The sequence below is a fragment of the Carassius auratus genome, unplaced genomic scaffold (assembly GCF_003368295.1).
Source record: "Carassius auratus strain Wakin unplaced genomic scaffold, ASM336829v1 scaf_tig00000254, whole genome shotgun sequence".
Lineage (NCBI taxonomy): Eukaryota > Metazoa > Chordata > Actinopteri > Cypriniformes > Cyprinidae > Carassius > Carassius auratus.
The window spans coordinates 1,265,196-1,284,458 of record NW_020523286.1 but is presented as its reverse complement, the minus strand read 5'-3'; the positions used below and the strand labels follow the sequence as shown (position 1 = coordinate 1,284,458).

General features: G+C 41.9%; 1 protein-coding gene across 4 annotated transcripts in view; it reads right to left on the bottom strand.

Annotated features, from left to right (window-relative positions):
* LOC113068893 (sterile alpha motif domain-containing protein 11) overlaps window positions 1-19,263 on the bottom strand; it is a 57,083-nt gene that overhangs the window by 2,829 nt on the left and 34,991 nt on the right. For 2 of the 4 annotated variants that reach the window (XM_026241810.1, XM_026241813.1), the window contains exons 6-12: window positions 15,222-15,377; window positions 9,531-9,675; window positions 3,238-3,353; window positions 2,667-2,745; window positions 1,765-2,489; window positions 565-689; window positions 19-129 (exon numbers count right to left, since the gene is read on the bottom strand). In XM_026241810.1, the coding sequence (XP_026097595.1) occupies window positions 19-129; window positions 565-689; window positions 1,765-2,489; window positions 2,667-2,745; window positions 3,238-3,353; window positions 9,531-9,675; window positions 15,222-15,377 (1,457 nt within the window). The remainder of the gene's footprint in view (window positions 1-18; window positions 130-564; window positions 690-1,764; window positions 2,490-2,666; window positions 2,746-3,237; window positions 3,354-9,530; window positions 9,676-15,221; window positions 15,378-19,263) is intronic. The other 2 variants (XM_026241811.1, XM_026241812.1) reach the window with 2 other exon arrangements.

Here is a 19,263-nt window from a genome sequence, read left to right as displayed (position 1 = left end):
GTTGGTGTTTTTTTTTACCTGAGAACGGATCTTGAGGGCAGGCCCTAGTTTCAATCCCATGTTGTTGAGCAAGTGGTCTTCGGTCAGCAGTGGCAGAGTCTCGCCGTCGATGGCCTGCTCTCTGAAGACCTGAAAGAGATGACTTGGCTTCAGCTGGTGTTGATGAACATGCACCAATTCACTCCACATGCACACAATTTATATGACTCTCATTCCACAGGGAGGCTCATGCACACTGGGCATCTGCAGTGAAATGAGGTGCGCTGTGATAGACGGGGGTTTTGGTGATGCGTTGCGCATGCGACTGAGTGACATCCACTATGGTGAGATGTGTGAGACAGAGCTGTGAGTGAGAAAGATAAGAGCAGCGCAGAGCGGCCTTCTAACTTTTTAAAGTATGCTCTAGAAACATCTAAATCAAGCTATTCTGGTCTAATGTTCTCGTCTACGAATTGGAGCACATGATCTTCATTCTGTGCTGTACTGTATGTCTCCAGTAGCCCCTGTTAAAGGCAGAGGGAGGAGAGGAGGCGTCCAATGCTCTGCTCCTGCTCTTGTCCTCACCTGTGTATACTCCCCACAGCCTGCTAGGCTGCTGATGAAGCTGCACACCTCCTCCACACTCCACTTGCTGATGTCCTCGGCTGCTCCTGCCTCTTCTCCATCCACAAAAAGACCTCCCATAGCGCCTGTGTGCCCGCCGGGCCGAGAGGAAGCAGAAATCATTAGAGACAGAAGGCCCCCTGTCCCCTTACATGCACGCTTGCGCCTTCGCCCCGCTCTGTTGTTGACCCTGTCTATTACAGAGTTTAGTAAAGGTCAGTGACAGGGCCCCTTTCTGGGGGAGGTCTCTCAGCTGGAGCAGGTAATGCATTTCAGATGGCCAAGGTTGCTCTGCACTCATTCAAGTTAGGTGGGGACAAACACTTCAACTACTAGCCTTTAACTAGATACTGTATTAATGCTGGGCTAAACCTTATATGCTTCTTTAATGTGTCTATCTCTTGAAAGAATTTTTCAGAACATAATTTGGACGTTGTGAAAGTAACTTTGTTTGAGAAACAACCCCAAATGTACGTTCCTGACTTCTTTCATGGTACTTCATAGTATTTTGTTGTTGTTGTTTATAAAGCCATTGTATGCCAATGTCATACACGTCAATTTATAAGGACAAGAAAAAACTGCATGTCATGGTAAATAATTTTGTCTCAAACAATGACAGAATTTTTTTTTTTTTTTTTTTTTTTTTAAGAAGTCGCATTTGTGTGACCATCCTATCAATGGCACGATGAGACATGTATGTTGGTATACTGGTGCATTTTTGTGTGTGAGCCAAAATCTTTTTGTATATTGCATGTTCAGTATTTGCAAGAATGCCTGAGGAGGGTTAGCTTGGCTTCTCTCGGAGTTGGTCACTTCCTCATTAGGTGACTCATTTTCCATTAAAACTTGCTCTGGGCTTGCTTGCACTTTGGGCTCAATTTCTCAGTTTCTCTAACTCTCTCGCTCACTCTTTCTGTCTCTCTGAGGACAAGGAATACTATTTGAACTCCAGATTTTACAGATAGTTAAAGTTGAGGAGCAGGCATATGGTGTCACTAACACTCGTGCTGTGTATGTGCGTTTTAAATAAGGTCGAGTTTGCTGACCTGGAATTGGAGGATTTTGTATATGAAAACTGTCCCTAAATGTCTCTTAAATGCAGTATCTCTTATTGGATGTAATTGGGTTTATTATCTGAAATTTAAAGACCTGTAAACTCACCGGTGTGAAAGTAAGGGCTGGTGTATGGAAAGGTGAAGGGCAGAGCTTGTCCAGGCAAGGTGGGTAAGGGTGGGATTCCTGGTGGCAGGTATTTGGCCTCGCTCTTGCTCAGTCCTGATGTGAAGAGGTGGTGGGTTGGTGACTCTTGTCCAGTGGAGCTACAAGGAGCACTGAGTCTCCCTGATCCCTCCCCCAGCTCTTTCACGGCTTCACTAGACTTGGTCACATCCTTGCCTTGGCACACCTCTGAACCGAGACTATGTCCGTCAACTTTGGAAAGCCTCTCAGGCCTGTCTTCCCCAGCCTCTGCATCATTCTCAAAGTCTTTCATGTCTTCATCCTGTCCCTCAATTTCCCCATCCCGTGCACAGCCCTCCCCAAACATCTCTTTAGTCTCAGATGAACCACCATGTTGGTCTACTCTGAGTGGTCCTCCTTTCCTCAAGCTCTTCCTGTTGCTAAGGTCTTTAGAGGAAGTGCCTGCTGCTGCCCCCTGGTGGTTGAGGGAGAGTAATGGGGTGTTGTTGTGCCGCAAAACCAGCATGGCATTGCGGCGATTGAGCTCCTCTCGGAGTGGGTGGCCCTCTGGGATTTCTTGCAGGCTGCGCAAGGCAGGGTGTTCTGCATGGAGTCCAGGATGCAGGCCCAGTGGGTCCGCCAGCAGTCGCTGCCTGTGGAGATTCTCGAACTCCTTCTGTCTCAACAGTTCAGCAGACATTTCCAACCTGGAGGAACAATACACAGTCAGAGAGTCAAGCTGCAACTCGAAAATAAACTGTTACATTATAATATTAAATTCCAAACAGTATCATCAGTTAACTATATATTTTGCTATAGTACAAGCAGTTGCTCTAACATCAATTTTAATCAGAGTCTAAGATATTTTTCTGTGCAGTTCGTACCTAGCAAGGTTCTGTTTACGAAGAATCTCCTGTTGACGGGCGAACATCTCTGCCTGAGCAGGCTGCAGGAAACCATAACCTACAGGGCAATGGCAAAATAAGAAATACATCTATCTGTATACAATATAAATATAGTGCTCACAGATTGTTCACATTATTCAACATAGTGATCAATACAGTTGCTTCAAATAAATGATGCTAAACTTTTTTGCACAAGAAAGTGTTTCTTTCTCAATAATGTTGATCAGTGTCTACTGCTGTACAGTTTCAACCCTAACAAACCTAAATTATAGTTTGAAAAGTCCACTTGTGCTTTATTAATTTAGATGCTATTTTATGACACAGAAGTGCAAAGATCCAAAGATAATTATATATTATGTATATTTTTTAGTATTTGTAAATTATTTTGGGGGCTACCATAAATGTAAGACAAATCTAAATATAAATAGATGTATCAGAGACCTTTCCTGAATGTGTAAATGGGTGGAAAACGACCCATTAAAGGAACTCCCAGGTTAAATGAGTTTGTAGTTAATGTGAGGGTGTGTTACATCTGGCAGAGCTAGCTCACCTGGGGTTTGGCAGAGGGCAGAAGGCATGCCCAGAAACGGGGGACGCAGGTGAGGCCCCAGAGCAATGTGAGGAGCATTCTGCGGGGACAGCAATGGAGGAGGGTGGGATATGTCTCTGAACACAAACAAAAAACACACCATCATTAACCAACTGCAACAGTTTTTCTACATGTCTCCATCGCACATGCCTAGCACTTCAATAGTACTGGTACAATGATTGCAACTTCTGTTGCTGTTCTTACTGGCATGGGATGTGTACCTTCAGCAACCTGCTTAAAGTAATCATGAAACAGTGTTTAAACCCATTTTACTTTTTAATAAAAGTTGAAACAAAAATATATGAAATTTTGATTGCAATGATCTTTTTTTTCTTTGGAACCACGTACACACATGAATCACTCAAAATAAAACAAAATAACATGTATAAGCACATGTAAGTGAGAGTCTGTTTTGATGTCACTTTAGTAAATGGTTACTCACATGCACTTTCTTATTGTGTGGTATGGTAATGACACAGGATTTCTCGAACAGTACAACTGTGCTTCAGTATGGTAATGATACAGGTTCTTTTCCATAACAATTTACATCTGTACAAGACAATGATATAGATTTCCAACAGTCTAATAAGGCTATGTAGTGTAATTGTAATGTTTCAGGCTTTTTAAGTCAGGTACAGCTGTACGGTGTTATGGTAATGATACAGGATTAGTATGTTTTAGTTGTGCTGTGGTATGCCAACAATACAGATTTCCAACAGTTTAATATGTTCATGTGGCGTTATGGTAATGATTCAGGTTTTTTAAGGAGGTACACAGTTATACAACATTATGGTAATGAACAGGTTGCCAACAATCTGTTACTGCAATGTACTAACAATACAGGTTTCCAAAATCTAAAACAATATGGCTGTGTGGTGTCATGGTAATGCTGCGTTCTCTTCCACCGGTTATTTTTATCGCTCTCCCCGGTGCACGCAAGCCACCGTAGCCCCTCATCAGTCCTGTCACGTTGTGGACAGCGGCACTGTTTGTTTCCTTGCCCACCCCCCATCACCACAACCTCCATCATCTCCTCGCTCTCACTCCCTCCCTCTTGCTCTACCGTGCTCTGTGGCCCTGCCATTCTGGTAATGAGGCCTGAATGCACAATAAGAGCATGTCATACTCCGACAGCTGGGGCGGCCCCCCAGCCTCGCCCGGGCTACAGGCTGAAGCACCCACTAATTAACACAGTTCTTCCTCTTCCACCCCAACACACAAGCATACATCCCCCTCCTCTTCCTGTCTCTCTCTGCCGTATTCAGCCAATAAAAAGGTGGCGTGTCGCGTAGCCTCAATTATATTTTTTTCCTTTTGTACAGGCGGAGAACACAGGCTGTTCATATACAATACAGCGGCCGTCTTTATTGAGCCCTGGCAGGAGAGAAGAAAATGTGAGGAGGGGTAAAAAGAGAAGAGGGAGGAGGGGAAAAATATGAAGAAGTGTACTATGACTGCTAGTGGCGAGGTGTTGAAATCCAGGCAGATCATGCAGTGTATTTTTAAAGCTTTTTACTGCTCCTCTGCCAATGCAAGCTCCTCCATTTACAGCAAATCTTCACTGAGCCCCCCCCCCCCCCAAAACACTAACACATGCATAAATATAGTGAAATCCAGCGCGCCTAAAGCAAGCGAAAGAACAGTGTGGTTGCTTTGTACTTTGACTGAGCAACACTTGCTCCAGGGGGAGAGAGACTGAGCAACGCAGCACAACACAAACACATAAACATCCAAACAGAAGAGACGAAAAACAAAAAACCATCAGAAATTAGGAGAGAAGCCACATTTTGCTGTGCTCTACTTAGGTTTTACGTCATTTCGTAGCTAAATAGCCCTTGCGTGTCTTTCTTAAGCAATAACAAAGAAATCTAAAAAACAGAAGAAGACGTGGTGTGTGTATGTGTAGATGGAGGGGTGGAGGAAGGTGTGGAGAGACACAAAGTGGGGAAATCATCGATCGATCGGGCGGCCTGTTGAAATGTTAATGCTAATCGCATAACTGCTTTTCGCCAGTGCCTCGCACTTCAATGGCAGCTCCAATTAATCTGGAAGAAGGCAGTGCGTGACCTTGGGGCCGGGAGTCGAGCCGGCAGCCCAGCCATGCTTATGTAATTACACTGTGAAGTGTGTAATCACCTGGCCTAATCCCTCAGGCCTCACATTTAGCCCGGGCGGCGCTGGCCAGGCCTGCCAAACTCTGCGCCGCCCTGCGCGGCCCACAGATGAATAACGGTCAATTAAAGCTGCATGACTGGGGCCGCGAGGCGTCCGCTCGATAGTAATTAGCTGTAATCATGGGGAGACGTGCCCGGCAGACGTGCTTCTCCTTTTATAGGAAGCAATTTTGGAATGAGGCAAGCATTAACCGTTTCACTCTGGGTCTTTGGCCCACAGAAAAAGAAAAATGGGGTAGAGAGCAAGGAATAAACTAAGCGATATGGTGGGTAGCAGGGACGATGATTCTACTTTTATGTGTATTCTCACATATAATATTCAAAATACAAATTTAAAAGCTGCTGTGTGTGACTAGTGGAACTAGATGAAGTTGCAAAAATTAATTTAACGTTTCTCTGTGCAATAAAGAGATTCACCCGAAAATGTTAATTCTCTCGCAAATAGAACTCAAATGTGTTATTACTTTAATTCTTTAAAATATATTTTTTTGTGTTTCACAGATTTAAAAAAATAATAATAATACAGATTTGAAACACATTAAGTAAATTATTTTAAAATTTTGTGTGAACCATCCCTTTAAGTAGAGAGGTACGTATTTTAACATTAAAAGACACTGCACAATGCAGCTTTTGGAATGTGTTAAATTTATTTCCAGTACGCTGACTGCTTCTCAGTTTACTGGCTTAATTACCTCTACGTCTTTTGAGAACTGCCTCCGTTCTTCCACCCTGCCCCGTCTCTCCGTTTCTCTCTCTGTCGATCTCTCTCTATCTCTCTCGTAACCTAACTGGCGGAAGGGCAAGTAGACGCCACTTGTGTTCACTCATGTGTGACGACCTGTCAGAGTGGCAGCGGCGTCTCTCCCTGCCTGAAAGCAAAGGCGGTGTGGAGTGTTGTGCATATGTGTGTGTGTGTGTGTGTGTGTGTGTGTGTGTGTGTAAAGGCGGAGGCAGAACACCAAACTGGCCAGACGAGAAAGAGAGAGAAAAGTGGAGCGAAGCTGACAGGATGGCCCTTAATGAGAGGAGCGTGGGGGATTAGCCGCTCGCCACACCGTGCCCGCCTCGCCTTGACTCGAGGCGGGAACACATTTGCACAGGAAGCACATTAAAATGCATAAGGCTCTTGCTCACCCACCGCCCCCCTACCCAGACCACTGTCTGTTGCTTGTGCTGCCCCACATGCCAAACACATTAGGATTTGCCTTGCAGATTCCCTAAATGCAATCTGCCATTTAAACCCAGACAAATGGCTGGTCGTGGCTGCAGGACTATTGATCTTGATAATGATTTGTTTTTAACAAAAGCCACTAATGGCCGTCAGATAATCAATTATGGAGAGTCGTTAGAAAGGTGAGCTTGAGGAAGGGCTTCCAGCTCACTGTTATAGCCTAGTCGACTCTCTGTTGATGCTTTAGAGGTTTTGCAATGCCACAGGTCTATGCTAAATAAAAAAAATAAAAAAATTGTTTACTGACATACAGCCAAGTATTGTGACCCATACTCAGAATTCGTTCTCTGCATTTAACCCATCCAAAGTGCACACACACAGCAGTAAACACACTGTGAACATACACCCGAAGCAGTGGGAAGCAATATATATATATAGTAGACAAGTAGAGACATACATACATATAGATAGATTTATACACACACATACATACATATATATCCACTTTCATATACCGTACTTTGGAATTTCAAAGCATTGGTTGCTCTTTTACGAACAATTTAAATGAATAGGGACTGAAGTTTTCAAGCTTTATAAAGGACATGAAAGCACCATATATGTATCCAAAAGTGTTTCTGTGAACTGATTCGGCAAACCAAAATTTAATGATTCATGCAACAACAAAAAAACGTGAAAAGAGTGATTAGTTAACAAATTGCTGTTTTTCTTGTTAAAGCTGCAGCAGGTAACTTTTGTAAAAATATACTTTTTACATATTTGTTAAACCTGTCATTATGTCCCGACAGTAGAATATGAGACAGATAATCTGTGAAAAAATCAAGCTCCTCTGGCTCCTCCCAGTGGTCCTATTGCCATTTGCAGAAACTCCATCGCTCCCGGTAAAAAATAACCAATCAGAGCTGCGGTCCGTAACTTTGTTTGTGTTCAAAATGTAGAAAAATGAACATAATAAGCGAGTACACCATGAATCCATTTTCCAAACCGTGTTTTTAGCTTGTCCTGAATCACTAGGGTGCACCTATAATAAGTGTTTATATTCGGACTATTTTAGATAGCTTCGAGGGGTACCGCGGCGGAGTAACCTAGTACCTTTGTGATTCTTCATAGACATAAACAGAGAGAAGTAGTTCCGGCTACGATGTTCTTCCGCAAAACGCAAGCAGTTCTGTTTATTAACCGCTAGAGCATCAAAAGTTACCTACCGCAGCTTTAACACTTAAAAACATGCCCAGCGCACAAGTCATATAGATCACTTGTAACACTTTTATTGCCCATTTTGCATTTTGTAAGCTTGAAATCTTTGGTCCCTGCTCACTGTAATTGAACATAAAAGAAAAAAAATTCTCATATTGTGTTACGAAGAAGGTGAAGGTGAAGGGTTTGTAACAACCTTGGGGTGAGTAAACAATGACAGAATTGGGTTATTTAACCAATAAATGGGCATTGTATCTGTTTAGAAATTTTCAGAGCTAAAAAAAAAAAAGTCAAACAAAGGGTTAAAGAACTGATAAACAAAACAAAAAAACAGCATGTAGAAGCGAGAAAAAAACACTTTCCTCCCTCCCTCTTTTCACCCACAACCTAGGAAGTGTGCAGGCCTCGTTAACATCAGCGGTCCTGTGTGGCTAATTACCGTGAGCTGGCGGAGCTGCGGCGGCTGGCTGGTCAAAGCAGCATGCTGAGCTCCTGACATGATGCTGCGCTGGGCCAGAAACCAAACAGAGTTCCCCCACCCACGCTGGGCGACCCCTCCCAATTCACTTCCTCCCTACCGCCTCGCCTCGCCGGCCCATTATCGATCCTCCAGCTTCCCGCGCCACATAAATAATCGACAAGCAATTACCTGCCTACTCCCGCTGCCCGGGCTTTGTTTGGAGGCGGAGGGGAGCGCCGCAAGCTCAGTGGCCTTGCTGAGATGAGGAGAGAGGGAGGAGGAGAGATATTCGGGGGGAGAAACCTTGCAGGGAGGGGGAACGGCATGTGTTATCTTAGCGACCCGTTCGGTCCTGAGTCCTAAAATGCCTCCTGACAAGATCAAATCGAACAGGGTTGCGAAGAGGTCATACGCAGAGATCATACCCAATGGCACATCCCATTAAGTGGATTTTCTATTCTTTCCGTGGCCTTAACGCCAACTTCCATTTTTCCCTCCCTTTTCCCTCTTCCGTTACTTTGGTGCATAATTCAATTTTTTTCCTCTTTTCTCTTCGGCAGACAGTCACCCACTCCAACATGCATGCAGTATTCATTAGAGTCGGATGCTGGCTTCATTATTAATGTAAAATATTCATGTTATTTTAAAGCTTAGCTTTTTTTTCCTGTATCCATGGTCTTAAAGTGTGCCTTGGAGGTTTTCATTCAGCAGAAGGGCATTTATCAACTGAACGCAGACGCACGCTTACATCTCATCCACTTATACACTACGATCTAGAGTCAAGAAAGCTTGTGGTGGTTTCAGCCACTGTCCAAGCTATCTCTGCTCTGTGTAAATCTAAGTTTTCCTTAAACGAGCTGACAGCGTAACAAGTAACAAGGGATAGGATATTTTGTCAGTTGTTTGACCTCTATTTCTGCATTGCACTAGGTAGCGCCATCTACTGTGAAATCTCATTGGCCTAAAGTCTTTTGCCACATAATTTGACTGTAAACATCAAATATCCCCTTTTTAGTCGAGATAGTGATAGATTAATATCACTAAAACTTGTTGCATCATGTCTGGTTAGAACACCATGTTGAGTTGTAGGACCATGTGGCCCATCACAAAGCAAAAGGAGGAGAGACTAATATGACAGACTCAACATTCATTTAGTTTACAGTCTATGACATTTTAGATCAAAAGCATTCAAAAGTGAGATTCCAGAGAATACGATGTTGTGCATGTGCATTACCGCTCAGAGAAGTGTGTGTCTCTGTGTTGGGGAAGGCCCTGCTTGCGCCGCTGGCTGGAGGAGCTGCCTGCAGTGGGGACGTGGGCTTCCATTCCTCCTGGGTTTCTAACGGCAGCCATGGCTTCCTGACGCACACGCAGCAGCTCTGTGAATGGAAGGAACAGACCAGTTAAATTGAGAAACTCGTCCGGTCTGTGTTGTCAGAGCCAAATCTGTCAGTCTAGCTCTGAACCAACACTGTAACATTCAGTCCAAGAGTCCCAGAGCAGGATATGTTAACCGCCACACAGGCAAGACTCCACCTCAAATACGAATCTTTAAGATCTGTTTAAGAAAGACAACGTTCTGTTTAAGACGAACAATGGTTCATTTTAATAACATTCAAACCGTCAGAATAATTTAGAATAATTGAGGTTGCTACCATTTTTACAGATGTTACTGATTTTGATAATGAACATACATTTACATCTGCATCCTGATTCAAGCTATTACTTCTATCAAATGTGCATTTATATAAAAAAATATATTATATATTGTGATAACATGACTGAAATATAAGTGAGCCGGTGGTCTCCCTCCTGAATCTGTGATGTTAGACCAGCCCAGACCATCTCCCAACATTACCAAACTAACAGGGTCACCACAGGAAGCGCACTCTCTAATGAAAGGGTGTTAAATAGAAAATCCATCCTGCATGCCTCCCTTTCTTCCTCTCCCTCGTTCTCATCTCTCGCTCCCTCTCTCCTCTGGCCTTTTTTTAATTAGACGGTTCCCTCGGGAGCTGGCGGCCATTTCGGAGGCTGGCGTGTGGGCCTGAGTGATCGGGTCGGAGGTACCGCGACAGATATTAATGTGCACAGGCCCGCTGTATTGATCTGTTTATTGCAGTGCCCCGCGGGGGCCCGGACTGACAGCGGACAAACCTCTAACAGCTCGTGAGAGGGAATAAAAAAGATTGAAAAAAAGGATGAAGGAAAAGCACCATGGAAAAGCAGCAATGACTGTCATTTGGTCACATGCTTATTCCGGATGACCAAAAAATTTTCACAAACATTATAACCTGCTGGAAAAACCTGGCAAAAACTTGTATATGGCTGCATCCAAAATTGCATACTTCCTAACTATATAGCATGTCTGAATTCACAGCATTCATAAAACAGTAGGTAAAAGTGTGACCCACTCAATAATGAGCACTGAATAGACACTTTACTATCTCATGAAGCCACAAGAGAGGATTTGTGAATGGCAGTGATACTGGTAGGTCATATGACAATGACAGCATAATACACACACCTTTATACTAAATAGAACAGGTTTTTATTTTTATTTTATTTTTTTACGCAAAGTAATTTCTTATTTAAAAGAAGTACCTAGTCAGAGAGTAAGCGATTTCCAATGTTATGGAAAATGGTTGCTGGTTTCTAGCACATCACTGATACTCCTAGACCGTCTCGGACAGGCCATAAACCTTCTAATATCCAGCTGCTGCTACCACCATCAAGTTCCAAAACACACCTATCGGCTTTCCAGCAGGGTAAAACAGTCCCAAAACCCAGTAAAACTCAAAGCTGCTCTGAAGCCCATTCCTCAGTTGCCCGGAGATGAATTATTCCCTTTAACCTGCAACAGAGTTGGCACAGGGTCACCCGGGTACAACCGGCTGCATGTACAAGCACACAACTCATCCAAACAGTGACATCCTGACACCCATACAACCGTCTCCCACCCACATTCACCTCACGTCCTCTGTCACATCCCGGATTTGCATAATCTGAGTCAGTGTTCCTGTGGAATCTTTAACTAGGGAGATCTGGTCTCCCCTGCACCATCTACACACAGAGCTCCAGTGGTAAAGCATTGGCAGGACTTTGAGAGCTTCTGTTTGGCACAACAGGTCCACGTGTGCCAGGAGCAGCTAACAGACACAGTACTCATCTGGAATTCTTTCAGCGGGGACAACAGATCCAAAAGCAACAGAGTATAGCCCATGCCTTTTTCTCTCTCTTTTTTTTTTATTTCACTCCCATTCAGGGGCGTCGTGGAACTAGTTTTTTGAAGAGGCACCAGTGACAGTTCTGACTCACTTACATGAGCGTAGGACGTGTTAGTCTAGTGAAATTCATTCTGTTAAGGTTCAAATCCCAACTATTTCACTAGAATATTTTCATATTTATTTGATGCTAAAGACATATTATAATCAATGTTAAAAATATTGCGCTGATATTTTTTGTGAAAACTGGTAAATTTTGTTTCAGGATTATATGATGAATTTAGATTACAAAAAGAACAGCATTTATTTGAAATATTTTGTAACAGTATAAATGTTTTTTTTTTCTGTCATTTCTTTTTTCTTTACTAATTTAATGTGTCCAGGCTGGATAAAAATATACTTTTTTCTTTCAAGAACAAACTTACACCAAGTTTGCTCCAAACCCTTGAATGGTAGTGTATGTGTATAAAAAATGTATATTATAAATATTAAAATATATCATCGAGCTATATTTTGCATTCAAAATCCAGCCCAAAATGTGAAGGGTCATGGGCCCCACCAATCAGAATAGGACACAACGTTTGAGTGCTTATAGAAACCGCATCATAGCCAAATCTAAAGGTGCACAACACCTTATACACCCCCACCCCCCCAAACACACACACTCACACAAATCTATCCACGCCTCCTTCACGGCCTTTCATTTCAGGGCCTCCACTTCAAACACATGAAAGGATGCTCTGTGGGGATCCAGGAGCGAAAGAACGAGGGAGGAAAGAAAGAGAGAATATAAAAGCAGGGCTGTGCGTGGAGAGTTCTGGGGGAGAGTGTGTGTGTGTGTGTGTGTGTATGTGTGTGTCTGGGGGGGAATGGTCAGAAGGGCCTGGCCCTACTCTCCACCTATGTCAAGGGGTCTTTGGAGCCTCTACTGTATAGAACCCAACACTGCATCAACACTTCCAGACACACTTCAAGGGCACACACGAGGGGGTGGGGTAGAAAGACAGAGCCATAAGGAAGGTGCAGAGATATGAAGAAAGGGAAGGAGCCAGATTGAAAGAAGGCATCTCAAAGGAGAGAGCAGGGAGATAGAGGCACGTGGAGGTAAAAAAGAGAGGAGAAAACACACAGAAACACAGCTGGGGCTGACGCTTCCCTGCGCCAGAGAAGTTTCTCTGAAAACTCACTCCCGACAAGTCAAAAGCAGCTCTGTGTGAGCTATAGCACTGAAGAAACAGCAATGACAACAACAATAAAACAAATAAGAACATAAATTAAAAGTGAGTAAAATATGAAGGAGTGGGAAGGGAATGTTTGGGACAGACAGCCAGCCAGCCAAAACCCGCAAATTTGTCAGAAGCACTGCAAATGTAAACAATAGAAAAAAAATTACAATTGTGTAAAAATTTGAAAATCATTATAAATTTACCCTTACATCATTCCAAACCTGAATTAATTTGAAATAAAAACCCTGGACCACAAAACCAGTTATAAGGGTAACATTTAATATATATTCAATAAATAAGCTTTCAGTGGATATATGGTTTGTTAGGATGACAATATTTGACCAAGACTCAACTATTTGAATCTCTGGATTTGAAAAAAAATCGAAATACTTTGAAAATCGTTAGTTTTTATTTATTTAAAGTAGTACATTTACAAAATATCTTAATAGAACATGAGCTTTACTTGATGTCCTAATGATTTTTGGCATAAAAGAAAAATCAATAATTTTGACTCATACAATGTATTTTTGGCTATTGCTACAAATATACCTGTGCTACTTAAGATTGGTGTTGTAATGTAGGGTCACTATTTTGTAAAACTAATTCACTGCAATAAATGGGGAGTGATTGCAGTCACAAACAAAAGGTTATTCTGGCTTCAAAAAGGATGCAAATGCACCATAAAAAGCATCATAAGACTGGTCCATACAATGTGTGCATTATATTCAAAGATTTTGGAAGTCATACAATACATTTGTATAAAAAATACATTGAAGTTTCAGTTATTATTTCCTGACAATCTTCAGTACTGATGACATTTTTCATTCTTTTTCTTTACTGAATCAGCTGATTCATTAAAAAAGGAATACAGTCACAATAATGATGTGGTGCTTTTGCATCCTCTATGAATTTCAAAAGGATCCAACACAAAAAGATGGGTTGTTCACCAATGGGACAATGTTGTCAGTGATTAACACCTTATATTTCTCTCATTCAGTACTTGAATGATACTTTGAAGGTGCTTTCTGAAGCTTGAAAGTATCAGTCCATGCGTGTGAAAAAGAATGACAAGTACAACGTCATATTTTGTGTCATACAGACCTGGAATGAGACAAGGATGACTAAACGATGACATTTTGGGGTAAACCAAGAAACATCATGGATATATACAGTAGACCACTGGGTGAAAAGGTGAGAATAGGTATCTCACTCATCAAAGTCCTGGCAGCCAGGCATGCTGGCAGCGGTTGACTGGCACGGCCTTATCGTAGGCTTAGGAGCTCAGCGTGCAGGGGCAAGCCAGCACACTCACATTCCTCAGGGGAGGAACAGCACCTTGGCCTGGTGAGTCAGTTTTCAATGGCAACCATTATGAAACCATACACCTGACATTTTTCCAGAAATCTAGGGGAGGAACCGACTGTGACCCCGCAAATCACGCGGCTGCTTTCACTCGCTGGATTTCCCACAGACGGGTAAACGCCCTGTCTTTTCTTCTCAGCTTCAGATTCCTTTCCACAAACAACCACGCCTTTTTTTAGGTGGTTGCGGATGATGTGAGGAGCAGAGATGGAGAGTGGAAGGAAGTTGACCAGGGAAAGTGAAATGGATGATTGCGGATGATGAGATGAGAGAAGATTTGACAGAATCGGGAATGGAATTGTCTGTGAATTCATCCTCAACAAGGAAGAAAAATAGAGGAACTATTAGGTGGAGGTGACAGGAGAGCGCAACACCACTGTCATAAAATCCCAGACGCGAATGGCACATACAGTGCCACTAATTCATTACAGATGTACGAGAGGGGCAATTAAACCCTTTATAGCGTTTCCCCCCTTTGGATTTGCAAGCAGTAATTAAGAATCATTACTGATCAAATAAAATAAAAGTCGTATGCTCTCAGATTTAGCATGAATGTGAGATTGATTCAATTCATGCTACTGAAAAAAAAGGCCATAAAGGCTGGATGCAATTAACGGTTTCTGAGAGAAAAACGTCAACAAGGCTCTAGAGCGCAGTTAAGATGTATCCAAACAAATAAAACAAAATGATGCTCACTAAATTTCGGTTTACAAATCTTACAAATCCACACCCGTTAACCCTGGTATCTCGTCAGTGATCGTAAATTTGAAAAGGCACAAGAAAAAAAAGAGCAAAGGAGCCGTTTTCATGGTGTTGGTAATTTAGTGGGTTGGCTTGCAGCCAATCAAAGGGCCAAATCGATCCAGTCGACCTCAGGGCCCAATGGCAGTGTTATTTACTACTGTGTGTGGCAGTAGTCACAGATCACCCACTCTGACATCCTACCGTTGGGTGTGCTGAGACCACAAATAGAATTGTCAGTAATCTCCGCAGTCGAGCTCTAGTTGTTTGTGTGGTATCCAGGAAAAAGACTACATGGGTAATTAGAGCAGATACAGAAACAAGCTCAAACACACACACACACACACACACACACAGGTGATTCACACTCACCATGGCTTGGGATGCCCATGTTGTTCGCCAGCTGGTACAGGCGCTGCTGCTGCTCCTCAAAAGAGCCATGCTCATTCAGAGCTGACATCATGCGCCTGTAGTGCTCCTCAGGGGTCATGTGACTGCCCGGCTCCAGCGCAGGCGTGTGAGAGTTCTCTGTGGGATGAGAAGCAGCAAAATTCAATCAGCTGGTCCCAAACTGTGTGATTTTCTGTGAGATGTTTGAGTGAAGGCGAAGCCTATGTGCGGTTCTCCTTGGTATGCTGGGCGGCAGTAACTCAAGCCAGCGCATGGGAAGAGATTCTTGGGGGAGTGATGGGGAGGAGGAAGAGAGGTGGAAGGGGGATATTTTACCCTCCTCATTGAAACTGGAGCTTTGCCCCGGGCAGGCGAACAGAAGCAGTGCGGCCCAGCGCAGGGGATGGGGGAGTGTGTTCTGCCAAGCGCCAGATAATCCACCCGAGAGGCTTCAGGTGTGTGTGTGTGAGTGTGCCCATGTGGATGATGTTTTGAGGCATTGTGAGTATGAACAATTTTGCACAATATAGGTGTGTGTGTGTCATAGATAGATAGATAGATAGATAGATAGATAGATAGATAGATAGATAGATAGATAGATAGATAGATAGATAGATAGATAGATAGATAGATAGATAGATAGATAGATAGATAGATAGATAGATAGATAAATAAATATTTGTATCTATTTTGAATTACATTCCATGTGAATTATCCTTCCTTTCATAGTTATTTGAATTACAACTGTATTTCCTGTTTACTACCTCATTTCAATTTCAGGAAATTTCTTGGCATTCTCTGTTCAGTTTTGAATGACACACAACCCTGCTCAAGGAGACATGACGGCTCGGATTTGAGGTCTAAAGCTCCTTTATTACGGTCTGTCGGTGAACAGTCCGTGTTAAATCCAGCCTCTGCAGCTTTTCAGGCAGCTTTGGTCATTAAAGGTAATACCTGCTGCACTGAGATCAGTACTACCCTCCAGCTGTGTGTGTGTATTTCTGTGGCTGTGTTGTGTGTTTGGGAGGTAGGATCTCAGACAACAACAGCTGCTACGCTCTCAAACTACACATGTGCACACAAAGGCACACACATTGCTATGTTGTTTGGGTGTGGTGATGGATCACAGACACGCAGACACAAGACATTAGATCAGCGGCATTCCAAAGCCACGCTAATCCACAGCGGGTGACCGACGCAAGCCAACTGTAATTCACAGGACTAAAACACACATAACACCCATTTATCATTCTCACTGCAGCAGCCGTACTGATTGGGTACACGGTAATGAGTGAGCAGATAATGCCTCAAAATAAAACACTGTCCTAACACGAGAGATCTCAGGCAACTGATTGCTGGGTATGGATGTGCTGTGACACATATATACCGATGTCACATACTAGATGCAGTTATGTGAAATTCTATTATTAGAATATTGGCTTGATACAAAAATAGTAATATTTAATTACTATATAAAAATTACTTTTTTTGTATTTCAGAATGAGTAACTCCACCAACAATGAAATCTCATTGGCCCAAATTTCTGTGAATTGGTGTTTGGTAAATGTCCTTGGGAATTTTAACAATCTTCATATTAATGTATTAATCAGACATGGCAGACATGCACTATATGGTCAAAAGTATTGGGACACCTCTTTCTAATGAACAGGTTTGACTATTTTAGTAATTTCCATGTGTACAAATCGTAATGTTTAAGCTTAAAATTATATTCTAGGGAATAGTGTTAATTTTATAGCAACAGTTTGGACCCTTTTCTATTTGAACATTACAGTGCCTCTGTGTATAAGGCAAGGTTCAAATAGAAATTGGTTGATTCAGTCAGTGTGGAACAAAGCAAAGTCCTAATCCCAGTTGAACACCTCTGGTGTGACTTTAAATGCAGACCTTGAGCCAAAATCTCATCACTAAACACCAATCACTTGTACATATGAGAAGTCATTTTAAACACTTTCAAAACTGTTGCAACAGAGATGGAAATACAATTTTTACATACATGAATTATGTTTCCATCTCTGCTGCTAGTACTTTTTCTGGGAATGTCCCAATATGTTTTGTCCATATATTGTATGTACAAGTCATAAGTGTTTGGTGATGGGTTTCTGGCTCAAGGTCTGCATTTAAAGTCATTTAAAGAGGGATTCAGCTGGGATGCGTCAGACCAGTCAAGTTGTTCCACACTAAATTAATCATTTCTTTTTTAACCTTGCCTTATACACAAATGCTTTCAAGAATCGGAAAGGGTCCTGTCCAAACTATACAATTAGAATTGCTCAATTCCCTATAATTTCATTATATGCTTAAACATTAAGATTTCTACTCATTTAAATTACTAAAGTAGTCAAACCTGTTCATTAAAAGGGTGTGTCCCAATATTTTTGGCAATATAGTGTATGTAAATGTCTTGCTAAAAACACAAAGTGAAATATGAATCTCAACAATCATTTGAAACAAAATAATCTCCAACAAAAACAACAATATTGCTATGAGATTTCGCACCTCATACGAGGACTGGTCACCTTACTGGTCTACAGAACAGATCCAGATCACTGCCTTCTAGATGCTTGATTATATGTGACTTGGTGTCACTGAGTCTGCCTGATGTTTCTGCTGCATGCCTGCTGTGCTGTTTCACCTCATTAGCTCAGCTGGTTGACAATACTCAGGAGCTCCACCAATTTGCATATTAGCTAAATATTAGCAGTAAATATGATCATGAAGACAGTGATTCTGTGCTCACCTTTAGACTTTTTTCCTTCACCATAATGATACAAAAAGTGCCACTACATGTCCAAATGATATCCAGACATACAAAAACCTCAAAACCATGGGCTTATCGCATAGACTCAGACATGTATTCCTGAAAGGAAAACTAAACCACAATTTTGTTTCCTAGCAGAAGCAGGAAGTCAAGCACCCTTTCCTCCTTACTGTGTCCTTCACTCAATTGCTCATTTCTCCCCAATAGACCAATGTAAATTATATTAGAACAATTCTAGTAATTCTGGACCTCTGCATTTGTGTTTTTCTTTTATACCTAGTTAAGCCATGTGGGTTGTCGGTATGGATGTGGGATATTCTATGGGTATTTTCACATCCCTAACAAGAGCAACACATAGTCTGTGTCACATTCAAAAGTCTTATTGACTGGAATATTACTAACTCAGTTTTCAACGATACAACTTCAAAATCGATTTCCTAACTTTTTGTCTCTACAAGCACTGTCAGTAATCAGACCGGAGAGTTCCTACAGAATTCACACCAGACAAAATGTTCCTTTTTTTTAAGTTTTCCTGCTTGGCTGATGTGTTTGAGGCGGGCAGCGTCTGAGCACATAGTGCTCACATTCTCCCTCTTGTTTTCTGTCGTCTGTCTAATAATCAGATAGAACTGTTAAACAAAGGAATTAACGTATACAGAAAGTATTATAATGATTGCTTTTATATTATTAGTAACATTATAATACTTTCTTTTTGCCGTCAGCATTAAGCAAATACACATTTATATCATTTAAACAAATCTTTGAAAGACTAATGAACATTTAATTTCACAAACTTAGTTGAATCCAGTTGTGATATCTTGTGAAGTGTGCATTTTTTTCCCAGCATGATCGCGTGTTCTCTGTGTGACGGTCGGTCCGTGTGAAATAAATGCTTTAAACTTTAAAAATCAAAAATTTGATTCCCAATGCACACAAACTTCCCAGAATACTGAGTGTCCTGTTGGTTACAGTGTTTACTTCATTTTTAATTATATTTTTATTAAATATTTGTGAAAAATACTTTGCCATCTAAAGTATAAGTATGTTTATTTTACACATTTATTTTTATGTAACAATATCGGTCGACCACTAGGCAAACTAGTAAACTTGTCACCTCTACTAGATCTAGATCACCACTGCTTTGACCTTTTGACCACACGATGCTTTTTAGCAGCTCTAGGTGAAGGTGAGAGTGTTTGGTTAATGACTGCTGACTTTGAATTAATCCATATAGATTCTGCTATT